Below are 26926 nucleotides of genomic sequence, written 5' to 3' on the forward strand. Positions count from 1 at the left end.
GTTGGGTGTTTAATACCGTCTTAACAATAACTTTTATGACTCACAGGGACAAAATGTACTAGAACTTGCTGTTGGGGTATATAGGGTTTCAGAGAACTCAACAAGCATTGATAAAGCAGAATTTCAAGCTGTATTATTATCTAAGGACTACAGACTTAGGAAGGAACTAAAGAATCTGGAATAAAGTTCATTGCTTTAGAGCAATGCACTTTTGTTCCCTTTAAGACGGGATATTGATATAGAGAAGTTATTTCTTCACTCTCAATGCCATATGTCAGCACAAGGTCCAGTGTATGGTGGCATGAGTGTGTAGGTCTGTGGATTAAGAGCAAGACTTATGCTTCCTCATGTCCTTATGGGACATTTAAAAGTCTAATTTCAAATGATTAGTTTATTACTTACAGGTGTTTTATACAACATTGTGAAATATCTTTACAGTGATGATGTAACAACACTGGGAAACAAAAAAACACCAAAGGAAATGAGCAGCAGGGCACATCTTATCAGTGTTTTGGTGCTATGAGAGGACAGGTGTTCCTTATTTAGCAATGGAAAAATGTGGGATAAATAGCTTTTCCTCCATCCTGCCTCAACAGCGTGGGATAATTTTCCCACATGGATGTTTTTGCAGAAGTTTCTGTTTTGTTAGCTGGGAAAATTCACATCGCTGCTGTACGACAGAACACCTGCATCCCAATCTGTAACATTATGACCCATAAAGTTGAAAGGAGAGATGCAAAACAACCCTAGAGTTGTGCAATCCTAACCCTTGCATTACAAAGCAAAAAAAGGAGAAAGTTGTTTAACTTTCCGTTAGGTAAAGTGATATACCAGCTCAAAAATGTTTTTTAAATCTGTCTTTAGCAGTTTTTGAGAGAGACTAGAGACTGAAATTTCTGCCTATTCTTCTTTGTCTGATTGGACAAAGAACATCTGTGAAAATATTGTTTTCATGTTTTCTCACAGATTCTCATTTTGGATTTAGGTCTGGACTTTGACTGGGTCATTCTAATACATCTACATTCTCTGATCTAAGCCATTAGGTTGTAGCTCTGGTTGCATGTTCAGGGTCGTCCGTCGTCCTGCTGGAACGTGAACGCCTCAGTCTCAAATCTTTTTCAGTATAAAGCAGAGGTGTCCAAACTTTTTGTCACATGGCCTAAAATCAAGTCAAAAGTACTCACAGGTCAAGAAAATGTTTTGGTTTGTAGATCTCATTTGGATCTCCAAAACTTTTTTTTCCTGGCATGTCTGCTGTTTTGATAGATCTGTAGCTATTTTTTCAGTAATGTTGCCTAATAAATCTTTGAGGCTTTCACAGCACATCAGTTTCGAGGTATTCCTCACATGTCCCATTGGGAAAGCAACCTGTTTCCCCTTTGGCCTGGAAATCATTTGAGAATCCCATAAAACAGGGGACCCTATAGATACGGAAAAAATAAGTTCATTTCCACAAAAAATCTCAGAAATATTCTTTAAAAAAAAATTGAAAATGTGCTTACATTTTTTTTTTCAGATTAATCTAAATTTTTCTAGAAAAAAAATTGCCACATTTTTTCCAGAAAATATCTGATTTTTTGGCAATAATTTATTCCTCCAATTTTATGTATTTATTTTTTCATCTGCAAAGCCCCTAAAAAGCCTTCATACATAATGGCCCTTAATAACTAGCTAAAAATGACAAAGAGCCCAATTAAATGAAGATGTAACAAACACAATAAGTCGTCAAAAATACTCAAGCATATGTTTTAGCAGTTTTTCACTTTGTACTTGGAATAATTGCATTGATGTTCCACACAATTGCGGCACTAAGCCAGCTTTATTTGGCTATTTATTTATATTCTTTAAACTGTAAATTAACTAAACCTATGTACCTATATATATTAGGGTGTACACTTCTTTTATGCTGTCTTATGGTACTGCAGCAATAAGAGCTTGATATGTTGGGTGGATGCTAATAAGACAGGAAGCTCTGCAGCTTAACCCGGATGCAGGACTGTTTATGTAACATTTGCCTGTTTTAGGGAGGGAAACCAACATTTTTGTTCCGTTCAGCTGAGCGCTTTGCCCAGTCATGTCCTTTTTTCCCCCTTTTTCCAAGAAGGAGGGAGCAGAGTCACGTGGGTTAGTGACAGTGCTCGTACGGCGCTCTGATTGGATGAGCAGCGCCTGGCCCTGCCCCTATGATGGGCTGTCCCCCCAGGTGACGTCACGACGATCAGCTGTTAGAGCTCCACAACAACAACAAAAGAAGTCGCAGTACTGGGACCCGACGAGGAAACGGGGCTGAAAAGAGAAAAGACGATCAACCTCACTGTGACTCCCCATGTACAGCCCGTAAATTAAACATTTTTATAACTTATTTCTTCCGCGAAGAAAGCTCAAGTTTTTCTATTTTTCGAAAAGTAACGAATCTACCTCCGTTTTAAGGATTTTTGTTTTATTTGTTTTTTCAACCGTCGTTTACATCTCCTCCTCCCTCTGCCGCAGGTGGGTTCTTTGTTTTCCTCCTGGTGAACATTAACGCGTCTCTTGCTTTTTTGTCCTCATGTTAATCATATATTCATGTGCATTTCAGTAGATGGACGTCTTGTTTTATTAGTTAAGTAATTATAACTGACTTGTTAACGCACGTATTTATGATTTTATTGCAAAGCGATCACGGTTCTGGTCGACATCTGGAGCTTGGTCTTTCTCCTCTTATTCTCAAACAAAATGCTGTTTTTAATGCTTTTACATCTGATATATTCAAGTTTGGGTGCTGTGTTCTGGAAAATATTTTATTACATAATACAGAAGATGAAAAGTTTTTACCAGGCGGTTCAGCCCTGTGAGTGTAGAATTACAATCTCCTCCTCCTCTTCCTCTTGCTTAACCATGAATAAGCGCCCAACAGAGGCTGCTGCTGCTGCTGCAGCTCCTCATTACCCCTGGGCCAGTTTTATTTCCCCCTGCAGACTGGTTGACAAATCACATTAACAGGAGCTGGAAGCCGATTAGTTTTGTAACACACAAAAACATACCACATTAAAAATGTTATTCAGTTTTATTTTTTATGGGCTTATTTAATAGAAAAATACGTTTTAATTGCTATCGGCCCTTATTTAGGCAGAATAATCTACCTATTTAAAACCTTTTATTTATTTATTACAATAAAACATGTTCGTACAGCATGTAATACTGGTAACAGGAAAAAGGTGAACAGTAATATTTTATTTTCAGTTTGACTGTGTTGCAGCGCTCTATAGGTTATAAATCCCTGTTTGTAACTAAAACATGCCTAATCTGTGTTTTATCCCCGCTATATCCCTGATTATGGGGCATCCATTGTGGTTCATTCCTAATCCCAGACAGACAGAATTGAACACCCTATATAGCCTCCATCTGTATATTATGAATTAATAGTCAGGTGCAATAAAGTCAACCAGAATATGGGATAGTAGAACAGTTTATGAAAATTAATCAGTCAAAAGAAAATGGAGATGGAGCTATCCTTGTATGATCATTCCAGTCAGTTAAGCGCTATATATGTTCGTGAATTCTACATTAAAAGTAGCTGCTTTCAGGGAGGATGAGTGTAGGGGTGAAACAGGTGCAGAAGAGGATTATCAGCCTGCTGTTAGGGGTGGCGACAGCTTTAAAACCTTTGTTTGTTCGCTGTTGCAGCCCACGTTCGATTTTTTTCTTGTTTGATCAATGCGAGGGGGATAGCTGGGAAATACGAGCTCGTCGGGGATTCTTTGAACGAGTGTAGGGGTGAAACAGGTGCAGAAGAGGATTATCAGCCTGCTGTTAGGGGTGGCGACAGCTTTAAAACCTTTGTTTGTTCGCTGTTGCAGCCCACGTTCGATTTTTTTCTTGTTTGATCAATGCGAGGGGGATAGCTGGGAAATACGAGCTCGTCGGGGATTCTTTGAACGAACCACAGCCGATCTGCATAATGGTGGCACGCTTTCAATTGCTGGAAGAAAAATCGGACATTTGGGATTCAAAGTTATTATTCGCATTATATAGCTGCGTTTCACCGTCAGTTTTCTAAATAGACATGCCCTGCTTGTAAACTATTAAGATAACCCCATGATACATTCAAGTACACCTCGTATAATAGAGTATTAATGTTCAAAACCACTTTCAATAGGTTTTATTGCTTACATTCATTTTATTAGCTAAAACTCCACTCTATTCTTTACAAATACATATTTCAAATGTAAATAAAATCTACTTTTTTGTTAATTTCAACAGAGCTTTGGTTGGTAGCTAATAGGGTGCCTACTTGTCAACATCTTTTAAAAATATTATTTCCAGTTAATAATAAAGTCAGTCTGACAGTAAGACGTCACAGGCAGCAGCACATGTATGACATTTTAAATTATATCCCTGACTACGTCTGGTGATAATATACTAGAAGAGACAGACACTAATTTATATGTCCTTGCTAAGGTAAAAGAATGTTAATGACAGTAATTGCTGCTTAGACTGTGGAAATATCTGGTTATACCTGAACAAAAGTATTCCTCTCCAGTTCAGAGACTGTGATTTATAAAACGTATGTGAAAACCTCAAGTATTGGATTGTATATTTCAAAAAATCTTTATAAAACACAAAACCAAAGGTAATCAGATGATTATTTTGTCTAGTTTTTCAGGTTTTTGATAAGTTATGCAATGTAAGAAATGTAAGCGAAAAATATATTAAAATGAAGAAGTGTGTGATTTAAGTGAAGGTGCTTGCACAGGAATCACCGCTGTCAGCATTCATGAATTTTTCTGTTAGCAATTTCATTTAATTAGTTATTTACAGTGTTGATGTTGATGTAAACTTACTGATTCATCAAACACACCAATAACTACATTTTTTCATTTATTTTATTTTATTTATTTATTTTTTTTGCAATGTTGTTGCCCTTTATACTTGGCTTTAGAGACAAAAGATGAGAAATGCAACTCTGTTCATTGGATTTTTACACCTTATTATTTCCTATTAAGATCTGCTTTTGAAAGACATTTTTTCAACTAAAACTGCAAACTGAGACAAAGGCATGGGTTAAAAGGGCAGGTGCAGCATTGTTCTGTTAAACCCTCCAACACTTTGCCAGCGGGTGTCGTTACCCCAGCAGCTGCAGCGGGACACAGCCACACTGATCACTTTTCATTTTGTCTACTTTCCTAATGTGAAGTCCAGAGCTCAGGCTGCCGGCCAGCTGTGTCTGCGTGTCCTCTGAGGACACTGCAGCTCTTTATGTCCCAGCCACTATGAAAGACACAGACAGAGGAGCTCCTCTGTGTTTGCTTCCATCAGATATATCCCAGCTGCTGCTCGCATCCATCTGCCCTGACAGCACATATAAGTTGATGCGCTTTACGGCCTGATAAGTGTCCATCCGCTGCTAAATATTAACCAGCCAGTTAATAACGTCTTCATGTGGCTGTTTTTAGCTTCCTCCTTACATATTTAAGCGCCATCGAAGGATGAATCTGGACGGATAAAACCAGCATGTGTTAATGTTTGCAATTAGACAAACAAAAAGTAAACACAGCTGCCAGTTATGGAATATGGATTCTCTGCAGATCTGTATCTTATTCCTATTTACAGGAGAATAAAACTCATCAGCAGAATGTTTTGTGTCAGGGAAAATGCTGACTGGCTCAGTGTATTTTAGAGGCCCTGCAGAGTGTTTACAGTATACGGAGTATGTGCTGAGCTTGATAGGGTTACGGGTAACTTAATAATCACTTGGCAAGCTGCATAGAGTCTTTGCTTTCATAAGCCCCATCTGACCCATATTTTATGTGTGAACAAAAATCTTTCATTCTTTTCAAATAACCTCCTCCATCTTTGTTCCTGTTCATGATTCTGCTGCAGATTTAGGTTAATCTGCTGTAACCTTTGATTTAAAAAAAAAAAGCACACACATACAAATAACAGTCACTAAAACAACTCATTATGTCTTTTCTCAGGGCTCTTTCTCTACTTTTGCACTCGACGTTGAGCGATGTCCAGCATGTCCCTGCTGGCCCTAAGGTGACCACACCCCATTGATGCACTTTAGCACCTTTCTGGAGCCTTCGACTCGCTGTGCCCCCTGCAGCTGATGACCAAAAGGACCACCCCGACCCCCCGCCGTCACCCAGAGCCGCGCGCCTCCTCCCTCTGCTCCTCCTTTGGCCTCACGCGCCTTCAGGACGTCCCGGCATGTTCCAGAGGTTTGCCAGCACTCTGTTTGGAGACAATGGGAACGAGCCGAGTCGAGGCAGCCAGCCAGGAGACGGCCAACAGGCAGAGGAGGAGGATGAAGAAGATTGGATCCTAGTGAACTACCTGGGTAAACCCGATGCACAGTTAAAAACGTTTGGTAGGACAGAGGTCAGAGGTTTGCATTCACTCGTAACTGACATAAATATAACCAATTCTCAGCTTTTAATGATGTATTTGAGCTCAAAAGTTGAGCCTAAAGTAGAGGTGCACGGATAAATTAGTCCAGATGTCCTTAATTTTGGGTGATTGGCCAATGCCTACATGAGCAACCAATATTATCTACCTCCACAAAGGCCTGAAAATCATCCACTGACCCTTTTTCTCTGCCATGAGAGACAGCTGCTTGACAGACCATCAGATCACAGTGGTCTGTCAACCACCGTTGCCAACTTAGCAACTTAGTTGCTATATTTAGCAACTTTTCAGGCAAAATAAATCTGCATCAGCTAAAATTTAAATTGGCAGGTGAGGCTTTTTTGGGTGTTTTCACACCTGATAGTCTGGTAGACTGGGTTCCATGAGGAAACAAAATTCTGATATTTGTTACATGTTTAGTAGAAATGGTTTGTTTTCACGCTGCACTGTGTAAAACGATCCAAATACTTTGAAAACCTGTTCACTCCCTCACCTGTGGGGGTACCACTGAAGGAAACGACTCCAAAACCTCTGAAGAAAACAATGAGCGCAGCTACCTTCTTCCCAAAAAATTATAATAAAAATGGAGTGGTGTCAGATTTTAGTTTTATACCCATTTTAATAGGGTATGGTTGGGTTCAAATGGAAGTGGAACGCTTGCCTGGCTGATCTTCTGGAACCAAAATAAAACCATGGCCTGCTACCATCACCATCATGGTTGATAGTGTATGCTTCCTGTTATTGTAGCCAAATAAGTACATTTTTCCGTCATCTGACAAAATGTTTTCTCCTGAGAGCATTTGAAAACCAACGATAAAGCAGATACTATCTTCCATGAGGTGTATGTATATATTTGAGCTTCTATATTATGTACAGAAAATAGAAAAGCAGCAGTAAATTAATAGTCGTTTGTCTGATTTGGTTTATTTTATATTTATCGAAATTTTTGTCTTGTGTAATAATCACCTCTCAATGAAAATCATTCATCAATAAAAGCGCCAATAAACTAAATTTATGCCCTTGATGAGTGTATGTAAACTTCTGACCAGCACTCTAGATGACATATCTATTTGATATAACTAAGATTGGAAACTTTTTAAAGTGATGCTTTAAATATGTCAATATGTGTGGTGAGAAAATGGCTTAAAATTTTAGAAAATATATGTTAAAATCAGCTAAATAAAACCCAGGGGTTGTGTGGAAGAGTTCTTTTTAATGTGCAGAAAGACGATCTGACACGGAGCAGCAGGCTGGAGTTAAAGATACTGTTTAACTTCAGCATTTTGTAATGGCAAGGAGAAGTCCGGCCAAGTTTCCAGAGCCGTCTGAGACCAAAACAGATCCCAGTCAAAACAGACAAGTCAGGCAGAGAGAAGCTCACAAAGTCACCCACACTTTATACGGCAACGCGACGCGCTGCCGTGACTCCCAAATGGATCTGAGTGGGTTCTACCTCAGCTCTCCGTCCAGCCACGACTTGACCAGGCTCCGATTCTGCAGCCGTGTGAATATTTGAGGCAGGACGGGGGTGTGGGTGATGGAGGATATCTGGCATCAGGTGGTTAATGGAGAAGTGAACCTGTAAACGGGCCAAACAAAAGCATCCAAGGAACTAAAGGAGGTAAAAATAGACCCTGGTTGTCTAATTTTCAAGCCAGTGAAGGTGAGCATGTTTGGTTTCTGGCTCCCTTCCACAATTTTGTAGGTTTAAGGTTAAAGTTTTTCAGGACTTTTTGTGATCCACATGAATTAGTTTAACTTTTTTGCATTATGTAACATTAAAAAACACAAACTGTAGGTTGTGTTCTTTTATTTGGATTTTATGTTCTAGAACAGCAAGAGATAGTGGCTTGTTTTCAGTAAATAATTCCTTAATATTCATTTATAAAGGTACTAGTACTACTAATCTAATAGTGGAACTCGTAATTTTTTGTCAATATTTAGAATCATTTACTTAAAACAAACTATTGCTGAAAAGTTACTTATATAAAGAGCATGAAGAGTGTGGATGCATAGCTTCGATCTAAATGGATCTAAAAATATATTATGTCATTCTGTTGTGAAATTTCAATGCCATTTTTTCATGAATAAGCTGCTATATTTAAAAACATTAGTTAATTCTTTATCATTTTCAGCCAAAGATCCATTTGTGGCTCCGGAGCTGCAGGTTTCAGATCTATTTGCTAAACAAACATAAAATAGTGAATAATTATAAAGATGAAATGAAGTCTTGCTTGGTTTTCAACATTTTTAACACATAAAATCTGCCAGGTGTGGCATGCATTTGCATTTAGTCACTTTCACTGTGATGCCCCTAAGAAAATCCAGTGTAACCAGAAATCAACTAATTGTTAAAAAGAACTAACACTATAAGTGAACATTGTTCTGCCCTAAACACACATTCAGTTCAAATCAATTCAAAAATACTTTATTGATCTGAAAGGGACATTAAACGTTGCTGTAACGTGTTTAAATAAAGAGTTATTGTAGATGATGTGGCTGTTTGAGGCTGCATAAAACTGGTACCGCCAAACAGCCAGAGTTACAATAGAAGCAAAGAATGCACTAGAAAGATCTAGTCAAAGTCCAGACCTAAATGCAACTGAGAATCTATGGCAAGTCTTGAGATTTGCTGGTCATAGATATTTGTTTATCTGTTTGTAAGAATCCAGAAAACCATCCGTCATTTCCTTTCACTTCACAACTACGCACTACTTTGTGTTGGCTGATCACACACACCACCACTAAAGTACACTAAATGACAAAGAATAATTTTGGATGGCACTGCCTGACTCAAGTTGTTTAAAAAAAGCACAGGATTAGCTAAGCATGAAAATACTAACTGTAGATGTCTGAAAATGTGGTATTAAAGCTTTTGTTTCCAGTTATGCCAAACAGTGCACAGTTCAGAGACTCAGAGTTTCACAATGTTTTCCAGTGAAGTTAGAGCTTTGCCCCATAAAAACCTGCAGACTCTGAGCATCTTTTTGTTTGTGGAGGAGGAGGAGGATTGGACGGGTCAACGAGTTCATTTGTTCTCCCAGCTGAGCCCCGTTAACCCAGCACACATGAAGCCTCCACTGGATTCAGCAGAGTAGATGGATTCAGAGGGAGAACGTTAAAACGTTGAGCTGTTGTGATATCTGTGCATCAGCTGTCGGACTTTGAGTCAGCACGCTGCAACTTCTCTGTTCTGTTGTGGGTAAACAAGAATGCCTCTGTGAACTCTTAGGAGTGGCGTTTGTGCCACGTGTGGAAATGAGCTGCAGACACTCACAAGTGTTTTGTATTGAGATGCATGCGTAGTAACAGCCCAGAGGTCAGGCGGGGGCACAATGGAGATGTCTTCAAGCTGAGCCATTCCTATAGTGGTGCATGCGTGTTTGGTGTGCACGTCGAGGTGTCGGATAAAGCTCAAATATGTTTCGTTATTTACAATCTTTACTGAGCGCTGGTGAAAATAGTCTCTCCATAAACAGAACCTGACCCAAACTGGGACATCTGCTTAGTCAACACAGTTATTTTTAACATCCAGCCTGCTTTCATTAGATCATGTTTCCACCTCAGAACTTCCTGATTCTTGGTCAATCATTAAAAGCTGAAGTGGGGTAAAAACAAGGCCGATCCCCCCTTGATCTGTAGCTTTCAGCAAGCTTCCCCTTTTGCACAGCCAGACACCTTGCGGTGCAGGATGTCGGTGCGTTTGCGGGTGATTTAAGAGCACAAGAATGCTCAGTGAGTTATTTTGGCAGCAGTTTGTGGAGGAAACATGGATCAGGCGGTTTGGAGCAGATATGAAGCCTGCTCCCAGACTCTCAGACGGGTTTAGCAGGTCTTAGTTGTGTTTGCTCTCAAACAGAAACATGTGCAGGTTGTGGTTTCGGTTGCAGGGAGGAGATGTTGGCCTGCTGGCCTGACTGTGACTCTCAAAATGATTGTTTACATGTGGAGATGGTTCAGCTGCTGCATAGACGGCGTGCAGCGCCACCCGCTGGAGGGCTAAATCCAGCGTTAGTGTTAAATCAGAGTCAAAGATACTTATAGGCCAAGAAATAATAATAATTAAGAAAAACTTAGTGCAAATAAAATAGTCGATTTTATTTTACAACTGGTAGGAAAGGAGTGTTATTCACTGTAGATCTAAAACTTGAAAAGGATTTTTCACTTTTGCTGAATTAAAAGAAAACCATCTAGTTTTTTCTTCTTTTTTGGGCTCAATTAGACAAATTTATTTTCAGTGTAAGAACAGGATTTTTGGTCACTGTCTTTGAAAATGCTTGAATTTAGCCAAGTTTAAAAAAATGACATAAAAGTTGATTTGGCACTGCAAAGTCGCCTTTTCATAAAAAGTCTCCCGATAAACCTGGTGTTACTTATTATAAAAGCTTGATTTTAAAAAGATAAATAGTTTGTGCTGTACTTGACATTTTTCATTGTAAAATAAAAAATATATATAATTTTACCCTGATTACAAATAAAAGGTTTCCATCAGGATCAACCACCGGTGTGGATGGGTCAAATTTGTATCATTCTTGAATTGCAGTTGGCAGCCGCACAAAATCAATTCAAGAGCCACAAATGGTCCCCGAGCCGCACTTTGGACATGCTGAGGGCTCTTTGGACAAATATGACAGAACAATTGTACTTCAAATGTCATTACATAACCACATTTAGGTGTTATCATTATTATTGTTGTTATTAAAGCAGATATTGTCATTAGAAATTTTAAAAAACATGAGCAGAAATTTTTTTTTCTTCTGATTTTACTGAACTTATGTGTGAAATAATTGCATCTCCTCTGCAGCTGAAGCTTGCTCTAGTCATTGTGGTGACGGCCTCTCTGACTCCACCATCATCCCTCATGAAGACGAAGAGGAGGAAGAGGAAGACCTGGTGATGATCCCTTCTCCGATTGCCAGCCCCGCTATCCGCTACCCCTCCTGCACCTCCCTCAACTCCACGGCCGACACCGACCTGGATGGCGGAGCAGAGGACGATGAAGATGGGGACGAGGAGGAGGAGGAGGAAGGCGGGTTCCTGCGTCTGGACGCCTGCTCTCTGGAGGAGAGCTGGTTCGTGACTCCTCCCCCCTGCTTCACCGGCCATGGCGGCCAGCCGGTGCTCCTGGAGACCAGCCCGCTGGAGAACCTGCTGATCGAACACCCCAGCATGTCCGTCTACGCCCACCACAGCCCGCCGCGACTCGCCCGAGACCCGATACCACACCACACGCTTGACCGGGAAATGGACTTCCTGTCTGGAAATCCGTCTGCAAAGCAAACACCTGCAGGTGGAAAAGAGAAGGCAAGACCCACCCTTGAAGGACCTCGACATAGGTATGAATGTTTTTTTATGATCTGATTTAACAGAAGTTTGTCTTCACTCAGTCATGATGAATAAACAAGCATCTATGTCCCTTGAATTTTTCTGGATTTTCTCACCAACACCAGTCACCGATGGTCACTATCCCTTGACCTCTAGATGCTCCTTACTGGGCCTCTTCAGAACCTGATCACATGCTGAGGAGGCATCGTTAACTGGACTCTAAAGAAGACAATTTACTGAAAGAACAACATAATCAGAGCAGTAATTAAGCCAAATCTGAATAAAAATATGTAAATTTTGCATTTGAGATAAAAAAAAGCCCCATCTTTGTCTGTAAATGTATTCTATTCAAAACTCCTCAAATTGCATAATTTTAGCTTCCCTAGTTCAGTTTATGTTTTAAAAATTTCCTATTTTGCATCACATTATTAATTGGTTAATATAAAAATTAATCAGCAGATCAGCTCTAGATATTGATATTAAGTCAAGCAGAAATGGCTTTTCAAAAAAACTGCTACAACCATGTGTTTCCCCTAGAGAATCTAACTCTGAGATTTTCATCATTTTGTCAAATTATAATGTTTAGAAATATAAGCCATGATGGTGTCATTCAGGTAATAATTTATATTTTAGCTAAGGCTAAGAAACTGTTCTCATCTGTTCCATGTTGTTGTCATTTCTGCCTCCTACAGACCAGAGGTGGTGCAGCGCCGCTCCAGCCTGCACTCTACCTGCTACGCTGCAGCACTCACCACCAAACCCGGACTCCTGCAGCAGCGGCCGGGTAACGTCACCCAACGCACCCAGCTGCTGTCGCGCAAGGCCCTGCAACGCCTCAACCTGCTGCGCCCCACAAAGCCCGGCACCCTCCACTTCCATCTGCATCAGCCCACCCAGAGGCACCTCAACTTCTGATGGAGTCCAGCAGCATCACAATTAGTCAGGATGGAAATGTCAACACCGGCCAATCGCTCACAAACTCTCACTTCTTTTTCATTGTTATAATTCAGAAGCAAACACCAGCAAGCAGCCAGTTACATCATCAGTCCCGGCTGATCCTTTTGAAAACCTTACTGGACAGGGAGATGGGGAAAGTAGCTGGCTTTTTTTTTTACTCTAAACACTTTCCCTCCTTTCATTCTCGCCCTTCTCTTTATGTATTCTTTCTGAAAAGAAGAGAAAGGGATGCAGAAAAAGCTCATCATGTTCCCCTTACCTTTTCTGACTACTTTATATCCAATCAGAGAGAAAGAGGTGTCAAAATGACTCTCTTTCCTTCTCACTTTTGTTTTGTTTCTGAATGGGCAACTTAATGTGTAGAAACAACGCTGTAGGTCACTTTATTCAGAGGCAGGTTCACAGCGTGGCAGGATGGTCCGGTGGTGTTATTTCAGGGACTCACAAGGTGATGGTTTGGTTGCCTGCAAACGTACAGGTAACTTTGTCAAGGCAGCAGGAGACATTGCAGATCCTAAATCACTTGAATATGTACAGTCCAGCAGGGCTGTGCTTCGGTTTAATCATTGCAGTACTGTTAGGATGAAGCTTCAAACAGTTTGGGTACAAATCCTTAAAGGGGCATTTCCACTCATTTCATCCACACTATTATAATCAGCAACATGTTCTTGTTTACTTTAGCTATTCTTTTACAAGGAGGCAGGAGGCATTTAATTTTTGAAATGCTAAAACAATTTGAGCTCATATTTGATATGTTTGTGAAGTGCAATACTAAATTACTGAGTCTTTAAACATTTACTTTATAATTAGCTGTTTGTGTAGAGATGCATTAATTTGAATTTTGTGGTCCGATTTCTGGATTTTGTAAAGTGTCAAACTGCAAATACCAATTCCTCTTCAAAAACAACCTTAATTTATCTTAGTTAATGTTAGGAGATCTGGAGAGCTTTAATTGAATCCCTTCAGCTGCGTCTGCCTACCACATCTTGTCTTTGACTCAATTCTTTTATTTTGGTAAGCTTCACTCAACTTTAAGTTTACAAAACTAAAAGTAAATTAACGCTTTAGATTTTATCCAGAAAACTTTTTTTCAGAGAAGTTAATTGGGCTAAGCGCTTTTCCAAGTTAGCAAACAAAATAATAGCTCTGCTATTAGCGGATCAGTGGAAGCGTGCTCTCCACTGATTTAAAACAGTCCATTTAAAACAGTTTTTACTTTTTGTAATACCAATGAGCATTGTTAGCTAAAACTGCTATGTCCATTTGTATTCCCTGAAGAATGTAACAAAGAAATTACAATCATTTTCAAAGCTGACATGCAGGAATTACTGGTCAGCAGGTTAAACATGACTTACATGGTATCTTCTTCTAGTCTTGTTCTCTCTTACACCCTGAATGCACCACATGTATTTGTCAGTGCTCATTAATGCTTTTCATCATGACTCCAGCATGTTGCAGAAAATCTCATTTCTTTTTAAATAGCTTCTTACATCAGTAACTCACTCAGTTTTTTTTACTCAGTAACAACATCCAATCTGAAGAGTGTTATCATCAGGCAGCTCACTGATTGGAAAAATTATTGGATTTTTGAGTTTCTGGCCAGTTTCTTGTCAATCTAGGGTTAGTCAAGCTAAAAATTAGGGGATTTTGGTCCACAGCTGATTTCTCAGTGCATCTCCAGTTTAAGGTCTTGTGTGCAGGACTTCTCTGAGCAGGCTGTGACGGTATTTCTTTTCTAGCTGGATTAAAAAATAAATAAATTCTACAGGACTTTTACTGTTTACTTCTCATTAAACAAACCTAAAGTAAATCCAGACATTAGGATGTTACTTTACAGATCACCCTGTGAAACTGTAGCCTGTTGTAACTGAAAATAGAGAAACAGAACAGAGAGTTTTAACAAAATTATCCTCAAGCACACCCCTGGACTATCGCCTCTTTCTTTTCTTTTTTTTTCTTAGAGATGATCAACATTTATACTTGATCTCAGGTTTTCTTTGTGTTCTCATTTCCTCGTTACAAACACACTCTAGTTTCAATGCAAGTAATTTCATTGACCTAAAGAGCCTTTCTAGGGGAATTTGTCTCTTATATTTACTGCCTTTTTGAAATCTTTAGCACCACTATTTTTCGCACAGTTCAGGACTTCCTGCTGTGCCAGCCGAACCTGCTTCTGACTTTCAGTTCAGTTCACCATATTTTTTTGGAAGAAAAAAATAAATACAAGTAGTTAAAATGACTGGGTTCAATATCACTAAATGCCTTGTTTTAATGGTAGCTTTGAGATTAATAGAAATGTAAAAAAAAAAAAAACATGTATGTAAAAAAAAAATATATATATACTTCCAAATTAGAAAAAAAAAGCAAATTACATATCAGTATGAAGTTGTACGCATTGATGGATTCTTGCTTTGGTATGTTTGGTAATGAGTGTGCTGTTTGTTGCATGATTGTAATGTTGTGTTAGTATCACGATGTTGGAAAAAAATAGAAAAGATAATGGAAAAGGACTGGGTTTTCTGGTTTGTTCTGATATAAATCTGCAGTCCACTTCTCAGGGTCACAACCAATCACCTTTTACACTTTAGGAAAATGCAGATTTACTTGACGGATGATGATTCTTTTAACACGCTCGGACTTTTTCCCGCCTCTGAAATGCGTGTGAGAAATAATTACCTGATAGATTAGTGTCTCTAAAGCTTCTTTCAGTCCCTGGTTTGTGAAAACAAACCATCACCCACTTTTGGGAATCTATCAAGATACAGACAAACTGTCTTTTCAGAGCTGTTAATATGTTTTATTTTTTTTTGCTCAAGTGTACCTGACTTGGTTTTAGAAATGTACTTAATGTTTGTTCAACTGTTCTAATTTCTATGCTATAATAGTTACATTTTGTTCAGCTGATATTTAAACCAAAAGAAAGTAGCGGCAATCTGTAATCTTTCACTACTGTTTAATACTTATGTTCTGTTTTTGCAATATTGAAATGTTTGTTAAATGCTTTTGGATGAAATAGTAGACAGTTTTATGTTTTAATGTGTTGCTGTAAGCAAAGCTGAAACCAGAATGAGCTCCCGCACTGCAGAAAGAAACGGTTTTATATACAAACAAAACATATGGAAGGCTCTTGCGTCCAGAAACTGTAAGTTAATGTTGTTCTTTTTTTTTCTCTTGACATGTCAGAATCTCCATGTTTAAAGTTTTATAAAAATGTATTTTGTTCTTATTCAACTAAATTGACAATGTATTTGAACTTTGCATCTTATAAGTTTTACACACCATTGTTTTTTGCATTTTCTGGAACAATCTTGATGCAGATCAATGCCTTTTATGTAACAATTTTAAAAATGTACTTAAAACATTTTTTACCATTGACTTGTTCAGATACAGTATGTTTTCTTTTTTAAAGATTTTAATCTGAACAAACTCAGAACACTTTTTGCAGTGTGGTGAAGGATCTCTGGTTGTTTTTGATAGGACTGTATCTATGTTTGTTGAGTGTCTATGGTTTGCTGTACATATTACAATGGTGGACTTTGCCTTTAGCCTATGTAAGCTTGTCTTTTAGATCTACGCTATCTAACTCTTGACTTTTCAACCTTTGTGTTCACTTTTGGTGTTATTTTGTGTTACTGCGATATTTTTGAAGAAGATAACGTTTAAAGAAAGAAGGGATTGGAGTCGACGTTTAAGGCTCCACCTGCTGGCAGAAGCCTGAAATGTTTTATCTGTGCTTAAATCTTTGAGCTCAACTCATCTTTTATTACCAACTAACAGGGATTTCTAGTATTTTTGTTCAATGCCTTGAAATTTGTGGATCACGTGCCTTCCAGGTTGAAATGTTGTAATGACAATGCATCGATGAAGAACTTGAACTCTTTTTTTTTTGTTAATGTTTTTATTGGACATAATGGATAAAAACACAGACATCAGAAACAAACTATGCATCACTTTGAAGAGGCTCCAGCTCTCGCTGCCACCATCCGCCCAGCCTGAGTACAACTTTGACAGAATGACAATGTAGCAAATCATTTTTTCTCTCTCCTTTTATTTTAAGTGTGAAAAATATCTTGTGGCATTTTCATTTTTCATCGAGTGTTAGATATGTTTGTTTTTATGTAGTTTACTGGAATAATACAGCACTTTGCCAAAAAGAAAAAAAAAATTGTAGGAATTTTAGGAGCTAATGTTTTATTTATCGATATAACTGTCATCCTTCCTCGTATTTTGGATGTATAGCAGATCAATTCACTCTGTTCTGATGTCAGAAACAAAAAAAGCTGATAAAAAGTGGGGTCATCTGTTTTTGAAGTGTATTGGTTAATACATGTGATCTCTCATTAGCCGACAATAAATGTTTTCATAAATAAATGTTTGTCTGTGTGTGATTCATTTTTGCTCCAGTAAGAGACTGTCATACATACAAGCTTCATTGCAAGACTTCTGCCGGAGATCCTTCCTGCCCACAGAATCACCACTCACAACGACACTTTGAAAATACTTGGATGATATGAGTTACAACAACATTTCATTTTTCTTCGCAATAAAGTATTTCTGAATTGAGTTGAATAAGAGGAATAAGTTATGTTACTGTTGAATATGACGAGCAACAATAACTCTTTGAAGATAATTGGATGAGATGAGTTATGACAACATTTAATTTCCCTTTGGGACAAATCTTTTCTTAAAACTGAATTTGAAATGTTTGGTGTACTGTTGTTAGGTGTTGTCTCGGCCTCATAATGTCAAAATATGAACATCAGGATAAGTAGGCCTGTTTAAATATCAGTTTTGATTTAACCAAATTTATTAGTCAGTTCATGTATCAAACATATGTGTTGGATTTTGTTGTTAAGCTCCTTGTTAGAGAACAGTAAGTAGTGCCAATGGTACTGCAACACTGAACAGCTGGACGTGTATTCAGAAGGTCACATTAAGTTTACCTGTAAAGTCCACCCAAAAGCCAAATATTCTGACATATATACAAACACAGAGTTGGGTAATAACTAGTAACATTTTCGTGAGTAATCTTTTGGAAGATATACTTTTAGGAGTATTTTTACTACAATGTACCTTTTACTTTCCATCCATCCATTTTCTTCTGCTTCATCCGGGGTTGGGTCGAGGGGGCAGCAGCTTAAGAACTGAGGCCCAGACTTTCACTTTTGATGGAGTAATTTTATTATGGAGTATTGCTACTCTTACTTGGATAAAATTTCTGGATATGCTACACGACCCGACCCCGGATAAGCAGAAGAAAATTAATTGATGGATGGATGGATCTACCCACTGTAACTAACTTCACTGAATGAAAAAAAAGTTTGTTTTAAACAAAAAATCACCAGACACAGATACACATCTGTAGTTTTGTTTCATAAGGTATTTTCATAAAAGGAAATTGATTTAGGAAAATGTTTCTTTTGTCAAATTTTGTTATTTTGTAATTATGTCATTTATATTAATCATTTTCATTCAAGTATTTAAAATACCAAAACTTACACATAACTTTATATTTTGGTCCGTCTGATTGATTAAGTGATTGATAATGACACGGTACTTTTTAATTTTTTATACAAAAATACTTTTTCACTCTTACTTGTGTAATTTCTTGGACAGATACTTTTACTTGAGATAAAATATGTTGAAGTAGTAGATACACAGCTTCTGTTTGACAGTCGCCCCACGTGCTCACTTTGTTTACATTCTGCACAGAGTCCACGCGGTTGTCTCTACTCGCCCTCTCATTGGCTTGACGTCACATTGCTTCCTCCCACAGGCGGGACCTGTGAGCGGAAGCAGTTTCTACATCGCTTAAAAATCTAATATAACTCCGTCAAATTCAAGAAATACTGACTCATTCCTATGTGTATCGCTTCATAAAGGATTTCTGCGTCGTTAAAATTCAACCGCGATAAACGGGAAGTCCGGTTTACCTCTTAAAAACGTTGCTTCGCTTCGGTGACCGTTAGAAACCAACGAAGGCACGGGAAAAACACGACGAAACGGTCGCTAAGCTTCATTCTGGGGTCGTTTTTAGTCGTTATAAATCAAAATAAAGCAAGAGCAACCGGTTTTACCCGCTCGGTGCTGCCCATTTGCAAAAAATCACAGTTCAGATTTGAACATTTAGCGCGTTTGTGTTAACCGGGAACGGGCATGCGCACTGGCGTCGACAGGCAGATGCGGATATAAGGATTGGCGCCGGCGCCACAGCTGATGCATTCATTCATTCTTCGCTGAGGAGGTAAGGTCCTCGAACTTCTGAGCAGGTCTACTGATATATCTACATGATTTTACGACAAGCTCAGGAATGCTAAGTCACTTTTGGGACTTTTAGTTGGCAGATTAGCTGGAAAATTGCATTATTATAGCAAAGCTCTAGGTTGAGTGGCTTTCCAGTAGGCCGAGAGAGGAACTACTGATCGTTTAGTTTTACCTCCAGCTTTGCTGCATTACACGAACTTCATAAATCGTGTTATATCTGCTCTATAACTGTTGGGTTAAACATTTTTGTCCTGAAAGTACAGCAAGTTCAGAGCGTTGAACAGTAGTTTGGGTGGTGTGTTTAAAAGCAGGTTTTCAGTGTCATCTGACCTTTCAACGGCTATTTTAAATAAAAAATAGTTTCCCAGTGTTTCAGATTGAAGCTGATTATTGATAATTTATCTGTATTTTGGAGGGTTAGTCGGTTATTGTTGACCTAGTTAGCTGTTAGTTTGCTAAGTACAGTAGCTGCCCTCCACAGATTAGCCTCGCATTGGTTGCAGTTTACCCGACTTTATTGGCGCTCCATTGGTTATAAAACTCATCGTAATCAGATATGTGGTTCTTGTACCCCCTCTCTGTCAGTTGGTAATTGTCTAAGGTTAATAACAGCCTTCTTTAGCGGTCTTCGTTCGCAGTTTTCCCTCGCAGATTTGGGGGTAGTTTCGAAGAGGCAGGGCTCAAATCCTCCCGCTTCTCCGTTGTAGAAATTGGCGCGTCTTTGAGTTTCAAACCTCTCTAAAACCCAATAATTTGGATGTTTTATCGACTAAAACTTTAGTGAACATGTTTAGAGACATGTGCGTCGTCATTAAAGCCGAGAAACTGGAATTGAAATGTTGTATTTTTGAGTTTTTTTTGTCTGAAACGGAGAGTTGTCAGCCCCCCTTCTTCCAGGCATTACCATGATAGCTCACAGAACCTGGCCGGCTAGTTTCTCTCTTTTCATCGCTTTTTATTTACTTTAACGTGTTTTCAATGAGCTGGAGATCGGCATTGTAGCTCCATATACTTCTTCAGCCTGTGCTAGTAGACTAACGATGGATTGTTAGGTTGGTTACTGGGTGCATTGTTAATCACAAGCTAGCCCTACTGTTCCTAAGTTAGCTACAGATTATACACCAAGTTCAGACTCAACTATTCAAATTGGCAGTCCTACATCCTGCATCTTCTAAAAAAAAACCTTCTCCTGATCAACCAAGAATTTCCAAGCTTTATATGACATAATTTTAATAACTTTTACCTTTTTTTATTTTTAGACAGTTTAAGCCTTTAGCAGCCTTATCAGTGATTCGTGTAGAGATGCACCGATTAGGCTTTTACCAGCTGAAGCAGATTTCCTGTTTTTCTTTGAGGTCTGCCCTTTTAATTTTGACCCACTCATGTTTTTCTAAGAACTATAAAAGGCATTGGAGTGAATGATATAATCCTAATTTTTTTTATCAAACTCAAAAATTGTGTCATAACATCTACATGATGTGTTTGGAGACTAGAAATGCTTTAAATTCTTATTTTTGAGGAATTTGATTAATTGAATTTGACTAGTATCAAGAGCAAATTGCCCCCTTAAATTTTTGGCCAATTATCTGAGAAAGATTGCAAAGTTTCAGTATTTGTATGATGTTTCCATGCTTATTTTGTTGTTAGGATTTCTTCCTAATATGATCCTAATTTTATGTACAGCGTCCAATTCTCCTGTAGTTTCTGTAAATATATTTACAATTCTTCACAAATCTTAACTTGTTTTTGTTTTTATTACTATTTCCAGGAGAGCCATAAGAATAAATCAGCACCATGTCTAGACGCAGGTAAGCACCTATAAGTTCACAGTTTCTTATTTTCAAACTTTGTAGCTAAAAAAGGACAATCTGAATAGAAATAGATTGTCTTCAGATTTAAATAGTTTTTATTAATTGTATATCAATAAGAGGGACCTTAAATATCCATTTTCATCGCAGTGGTCGCCTCACGCTTCAAGCCAGGAATTCAAATGCAGATGAACCCGCAGTCCGAGAACCACTAAAGAAAAGAAAGTCTGAGGTTTGTCTTGTTTTGTGTCCAGTTAGTAAGTGATAGTTGGCTTACTTGAACATGGATTCATTTCTTTGCTTTCCGCCTCAGCCAAAGAAGAAACTTCAACCTGCAGCCAAGAAGCAGAACTATGAAATACAGGTCAGTTTGCTTCACGTCAGCTCCAGATGATTGTGTGTTTATAGCTGATAAGAGCTCTGCCCAGGATGTGTTTTACTACTTTATCTTCACTTAGCAGCACCCTCCCATCAGTAAACTGCATATTTTTCCTCCACATCCATTTTTATAAAGTTGTAGATTATAATAAAGAACTTTATTGTGTTTTTTTTTTTTTTTTTTTTTTAATTGATATTGTTATAACAGAATTAGCTGAAGGGAATACGTTTTGAACTTGGGAAAGGCTGTGATGATGCAGTACCGCCTCTTTACCAGAAGAGGTCACTATTTAAGTTAACTAAAAATTAAATTACCGGTATACCTAGTTTTGGGTTTGTAACAGCTTTAATCTTACGGATAATGTCTCCAGAATTCACATGAGGCTTTATTGGTTTTTAAAAGCAAAATCTATAAACATTTATTTAAACAAAATATCTGTTCTCAAATTATGAGTTTATAAAAATATACATGTATATTTTTTCTTTTGTATTTTTGTTTAGATGACGCTTTGGACATTAATACCTTGTTTTTTATGTTTTTTTTTTTTTTTTTTACATATTTTGATTTCCACTTGACTGTCCCATGTGGGTGTGCATTTAAAGTTTGCTGTTCCTGCTTTTCCAGACGTGTTGGTCGGAGGATGGAGCCAGTCCGTGCATTCTCATTGAAACTCCCCACAAGGAGCTGGAGCCCTCAGACCCATCCAGCTTCAAGCAGTATCAGTTCAAGAACCTCTTCATCAAGGCCTCCCCCATCCCTTGTCTCAGGTAAGCCTGAGTTTTGCACATCAATGAGGCCATTGTAGTTCAACACTTCTCACTGAAATGGTTGTTTATTCACAATCTAAAATGCCATTGTAAGATCTGATTTAATCAGGGTCACTTGATGGGAGTGTGAATGGTTTAGCTCTTAGTTTCGTCACATGGTATGAGCCAAGCTATTTAAGCTTTGGTTTGCAAATGACTGAACAGTTTTGGTTTCTTTCTCTTCCCAGCTGGGCGAGTTCAGACGACGTTTGGATTAAAATGCTCAACAAGGAGCTGAAGTACGTTCACGATAAGAGCTACATGCAGCGGCATCCCAAACTGCAGCCCAAGATGAGGGCGATCCTGTTGGACTGGCTGCTGGAGGTGAGTACCAAGCAGAGCAGTGTTTATGTCAACACATTCTTGGTGAATCTGTGGGATTTTTATGCTGTTGCCTTTGTGCAGGTGAGTGAGGTGTACAACCTCCACAGACAGACAGCATACCTGGCCCAGGACTACTTTGACCGCTTCATGCTGACTCAGGAGAACGTCAACAAAGATTACCTGCAGCTCATTGGCATCACAGCCCTCTTCATCGCCTCCAAGATAGAAGTTAGTCTTCACTTCCTGTTGTTTCTGGTGTTTATATCCTAGCAGAATAGTTTTCACTGAAATGTTTCTTTCTTTAGGAAATTTATCCTCCTAAACTCTACGAGTTTGCGTACGTCACAGACAAAGCATGTGACGTGTGGGACATCCAGTGCACAGAGCTTCATATATTAAAGGTACAGCAGCGGCTTCCATCCCCCTTCTGAATGGAGAGGTTGTTTTTCTGCTCTAACATGATGGTCTTCCTGCAGGCATTGGACTGGAACTTGTGTCCAGAGACGCCCATCTCCTGGCTCAAGCTCTACGTTCAGGTGGAAGCCCAGAAGGATGGAGAGAACTTCCTGGAGCCGCAGTTTTCTCAGGAGACTTACATCCAGATCACACAGGTATCTTTGCTTCCTCACAGACTCTTTAATAAATATTTTAAATGTTCAGAGTGTGACCTCTGCCTTCATCTCCTTCAGCTGTTAGATTTGTGTATGATGGACATCAATTCGTTGGACTACAGCTACAGCATTCTTGCTGCTGCCGCCTTCTGTCACTTCTCTACGTTTGACGTTGTTCATAAAGTCTCAGGTGGGTTTCCACTCGGTCTCTGCACATTTTGCAGGCGGTGTATGAATATTCCAGGTCGTAACCAGTGAGTTTCTGCCTCTGTTTGGCAGGCCTGACCTGGGAGAGCGTGGTTCCCTGTTATCAGTGGATGAGTCCCTTCATGGACACGCTGCGCTCTGAACCCAAACCGCAGCTGAAAAACTTCCCCAAAGTCAAAACCGACGACAGGCACAACATCCAGACGCATGTGGCCTATCTGGACCTGCTGGTGAGGAAACGCATCTGTTCATCAGTCTGTGATAATATTCAGAATGAGAAACTGACAATAATTTGGACTGTTGAAGCTTTACTATCTGTCCTAACTAACCAAGGCACAACACAATCCTGAAGTGCTTTTTGACCACTTGAACCCTGTTTATTACAATAAATAACAGGATATATCAATTAAGCATTTAAAACTTGCTTTTTTGACAGAAACATTAATATCAAAAGGAAAAATTGATTTCTAAGAATGTGGATATTCACTCATTTAAAGAGATGAACCTAATTAAACAGTGTTTTGTGTTCATGTATTATATTGATGCAGTCTAATTTACATTAAATATCTTGTAGAAATCAGTTTTCACTTTGACTTTTTTTTGTTGTCAGCAGAATTATAATATTGATTGCTTGGTACTTAAATCAAACAATAAAATGTCTAAGTGGGGAATTTTTTTTTATTTTTATTAATGTAGGCACTGCTTTTATAAATTGTTTTTCTTAGCCAATTGTTAACACATTTTTAATTTATTTTTTTCCTCCATCTTTATGCAGAAAAAGGCTCAGGAGCGTCAAATCAACAGCCCCTGCTGTCAGCAGTCACCTGTTGCCATGGGGAAGATTCTGACCCCGCCCAGCAGCACAGAAAAGTCGACCAATCCCTGAGCTGGACCCCATCAGCAGGACCCACTACCTCTCTTCAGGACAACTTGACGCCACAGTTGAGTCGCCATAGCGACACGTGAAGTGGAGAACAAAAGTTTTTATGTTAGGTTGTTTTAACACTAAGCTCTGACTTCTGGCACCCTTAACAGATCAGACAAGAAACTGATCTGTTCCTTCATCACTTTCAGATTGATCAGTTTAATCAGTCACCAGATTGATTAAGTCATCAACCTGGTGATCGATGATTTAATCATTTTTTTTTTTTTTTTTTTTTGTATGTAATGAATGTGGTGTCGAGCAGCAGCTGCATTGCTACAACAGTTTTCACTCAACTGGTCTTCCCTCCATGTGAGCCGTCATCTGGGAGTTTCACTGGTGCTGATCTTAAACTTGAAGCTTTGATGCTTTCTGATGGTGCTTCAGTTGATTCTCAGGAAATGAGAAAAACCTGCTTTTGTTCTTACTTACGACAGTCATTCCATTTTAAACAGGTACAATTAGACATGTTACCACCTTTTATGTCTTTTTTTTTTTTTTTGTCTGAAAGTAAATCTGTCCTGATGGAGGCTTGTCACCTTTAGAGCAAACAGCTTGATTTTTTTGAAGCATTTTATAGCGACAAGAATTATAGGAAATTTTTTTTTTTTCCTATTTAGGTGTTTAATGCACCTGACCTGCTTGTGGCAATTTTATTTTTTTTTACATTTTGTATAATTGTTGCAATCTAGTTGCAACGTTTTGTTACGTTCCTGGAAAACTTGACCTTTGTGCAAATTTTTTTTTTTTTTTTTTTTTTTTTGCCTTTTCATTTTAAGTGCTTGTATTTATTAATAAGCCTTCGTAAGTAAAGGAAACATGTTCATATGTAAAATCTTTTATTGATTGAACTTAGTCTGGTCACTCAGTGCCAAAGGCAAAAAGGTATTTATGCGTTTTGCTCCATAACATCTGTTCATTTGAGGTTCAGCATTAAATGTTGTACATAAGGATGTCTTCAGTGCCTTTTTTATATAATGGGAACGAGGGAGAAAAATATGTACATGAACTTAATTTAAAATGGAGTGAGCCAAAATAAAATGGAAATCCATCAAACCTGTGACTGTAAACCTCTGCAGTGAACACATAAACCATGTGAACTGTGTATAAATGTTAAAGAATGTTTTTGTACATAGAGCAATTTAAACAGAGAAAATTGTAATTTCCTTTTTGTATTAATGTTTTAAATAAATGTTGAAAGAGTTTTTGGTCTTTGTTTTTTGAGAAGTAAAATGCCTGATTCTTCTAAGCCGGGGCTGTTTCAAAATGAAAAAAACGATAAATGAACTATTGTAAAAAATTTATTCTAATAAAGCAACAGTCCAAAGCCTTATACATATTTAATATGCAGATTTAATTTTAAAAAATATTGTTGAGCAGTTAGTACTTAAAGTTCTACCTGAATAGAAATTACAAACTAATTAAGCATTTTTAATTTTGATTAATTTTATGGCCTACTGTAAATTTAAATGTATAAGTTTTGGACATGACTGCTAAAAGCTTTACAGAAATGCATACTTCCTTTTTTTTCTTGAATTTGAAAAGTCCCGAATAGAACAATTCCACCATTTAAAGGCTGCTGTGCCAGTGAGTGAAAAAGTGGCAAATAAAAATAAATCACTGGCAGAAGAAACATGAATGTTGGGCTTCGTTCACACTACAGCTCGAAGTGACCCAGTTACAGGCTTTTTAAACAAGTAGTTTTAGAATAAATCCTGCGTAACAATGTTGCTGCAGCACAAATTAAAGATGGCAGAAGAGTTCATAAAATGCAAGAAGTGAAGGTCACAGTTTTACAAACTCAAGTACAGAGATTAGTTTCTGTCCCACTTTTATGTCAGATGATTCATGATACCAGCTCCTAAACTCAGACAGTTTTAGTAAAACTCTGCGGATGCAACACGTTGATGTTCCACGAGTGAAAAAATGGCTTCCTGTGACTCAAATCTGTGTGAGAATGTTTCGGGTTCAGCTCAATAGGTTTCAGATATTCAGCGCATGTTGAGCAAGCGCTGCAACCCTTGTTGACCAAAACCTTTTTAACGCATTACAACCAAAAAAACGTCACTGTATTTTGCTGGGCGTTTGTGATGCACCAAAACAAAAATATCCATAAATGTTTAATAGGGAGTAAAATTACATGATTTTAAAATCTGAAATCGCCTCCATTAACCTAAATAAAATTCATCAAAATCAACCGCTTACAAAGGTCATTATTTAGTAAATGGACTCCACCTGTGTGTATTTTAACACATAGTATTAAAAATATATATTATGTAAAATTTCTGCAAGGACTGAACTGTAATTATAAGTAATCAAATGAGCAAACAACACCTGACTTTCAACAGTTTTTACCTAAAATAAAATACATAAAACACAGGACAGAAAAACCTACTTTCATATACTAGACAATAGTATATCAACTAACATTTGAAATGCTGTATTTCAAATCTACCATTTTTGAATAATATGCATTTTGATATTTATTGCTATTCATCTTTTGTTTCCCAAAATGTTTTATCATATTTTAGAAACAGAACATGAATTTTATACATGCACAGATGCTTGTCCAGCATTTATTTTCCCCAGAAGTTGTTTTATTAATTTTTAAACAATAAATTTAAGATTTTGTGACAGAGAGTTATTTCAAAGCTGCTATTTTCTTGTTTCATGGAGTTTTAAGCCAATCAAAATTCAGTTTCTGTGGAAATTAGAATATCAAGTTGGACCAGATGATTTTTATTACAGAAATAGTTTTATGGCCTACGCAGTTTAGAACCAGATTTAAGTAATTTTACCCTAACTATTTCTTACCCTATATTTCTGTGGAAGATTTCCTGTGTGCAATATCTCAATGGAAAATTAAGTGAAAGGAAAAAGTGTGATCGTAAAAGGTGAAGCCTTAAGAAGATTGTGAAGGAAATGATTCCAAT

At 38.1% G+C, this 26926-nt stretch overlaps 2 protein-coding genes and 1 long non-coding RNA gene across 3 annotated transcripts; 2 read left to right on the forward strand and 1 right to left on the reverse strand.

The window, feature by feature from the left end:
- Positions 1–1887: 1887 nt before the first annotated feature.
- tp53inp1 (tumor protein p53 inducible nuclear protein 1) lies at positions 1888–17043 on the forward strand. Its single transcript, XM_015009360.2, has 4 exons — positions 1888–2490; positions 5958–6322; positions 11195–11726; positions 12408–17043. Exons 2-4 carry the CDS (start codon positions 6193–6195, stop codon positions 12628–12630), a joined length of 885 nt encoding a protein of 294 aa, XP_014864846.2. The 5' UTR covers positions 1888–2490; positions 5958–6192; the 3' UTR covers positions 12631–17043.
- Positions 17044–18622: 1579 nt separating this feature from the next.
- Positions 18623–25198, forward strand: ccne2 (cyclin E2). The gene is made up of 12 exons (XM_015009356.2): positions 18623–18916; positions 20705–20744; positions 20895–20976; positions 21058–21108; positions 21748–21890; positions 22118–22253; positions 22335–22481; positions 22559–22654; positions 22730–22864; positions 22943–23054; positions 23144–23301; positions 23847–25198. Exons 2-12 carry the CDS (start codon positions 20731–20733, stop codon positions 23955–23957), a joined length of 1185 nt encoding a protein of 394 aa, XP_014864842.1. The 5' UTR covers positions 18623–18916; positions 20705–20730; the 3' UTR covers positions 23958–25198.
- LOC148154892 (uncharacterized) lies at positions 20820–21113 on the reverse strand. Its single transcript, XR_015765651.1, has 2 exons — positions 21022–21113; positions 20820–20955 (listed from the first exon to the last, which is right to left on the reverse strand). It is a non-coding gene; the product is annotated as an uncharacterized LOC148154892 (long non-coding RNA).
- Positions 25199–26926: the final 1728 nt, after the last annotated feature.

Source organism: Poecilia mexicana, unplaced genomic scaffold, assembly GCF_051168715.1.
Source record: "Poecilia mexicana isolate PSO_F unplaced genomic scaffold, ASM5116871v1 scaffold_16, whole genome shotgun sequence".
NCBI lineage: Eukaryota > Metazoa > Chordata > Actinopteri > Cyprinodontiformes > Poeciliidae > Poecilia > Poecilia mexicana.

Bases quoted from the DNA above. Each gene is read 5' to 3' on its own strand.
- tp53inp1 (XM_015009360.2), top strand. From the start codon at position 6,193: ATGTTCCAGAGGTTTGCCAGCACTCTGTTTGGAGACAATGGGAACGAG. The intron at 6,323-11,194 runs GTAAACCCGATG...TCTCCTCTGCAG, and splicing joins GATCCTAGTGAACTACCTGG to CTGAAGCTTGCTCTAGTCAT. The intron at 11,727-12,407 runs GTATGAATGTTT...TGCCTCCTACAG, and splicing joins CTTGAAGGACCTCGACATAG to ACCAGAGGTGGTGCAGCGCC.
- ccne2 (XM_015009356.2), top strand. The intron at 21,891-22,117 runs GTAAGCCTGAGT...TTCTCTTCCCAG, and splicing joins TCCCCCATCCCTTGTCTCAG to CTGGGCGAGTTCAGACGACG. The intron at 22,655-22,729 runs GTACAGCAGCGG...GTCTTCCTGCAG, and splicing joins CAGAGCTTCATATATTAAAG to GCATTGGACTGGAACTTGTG.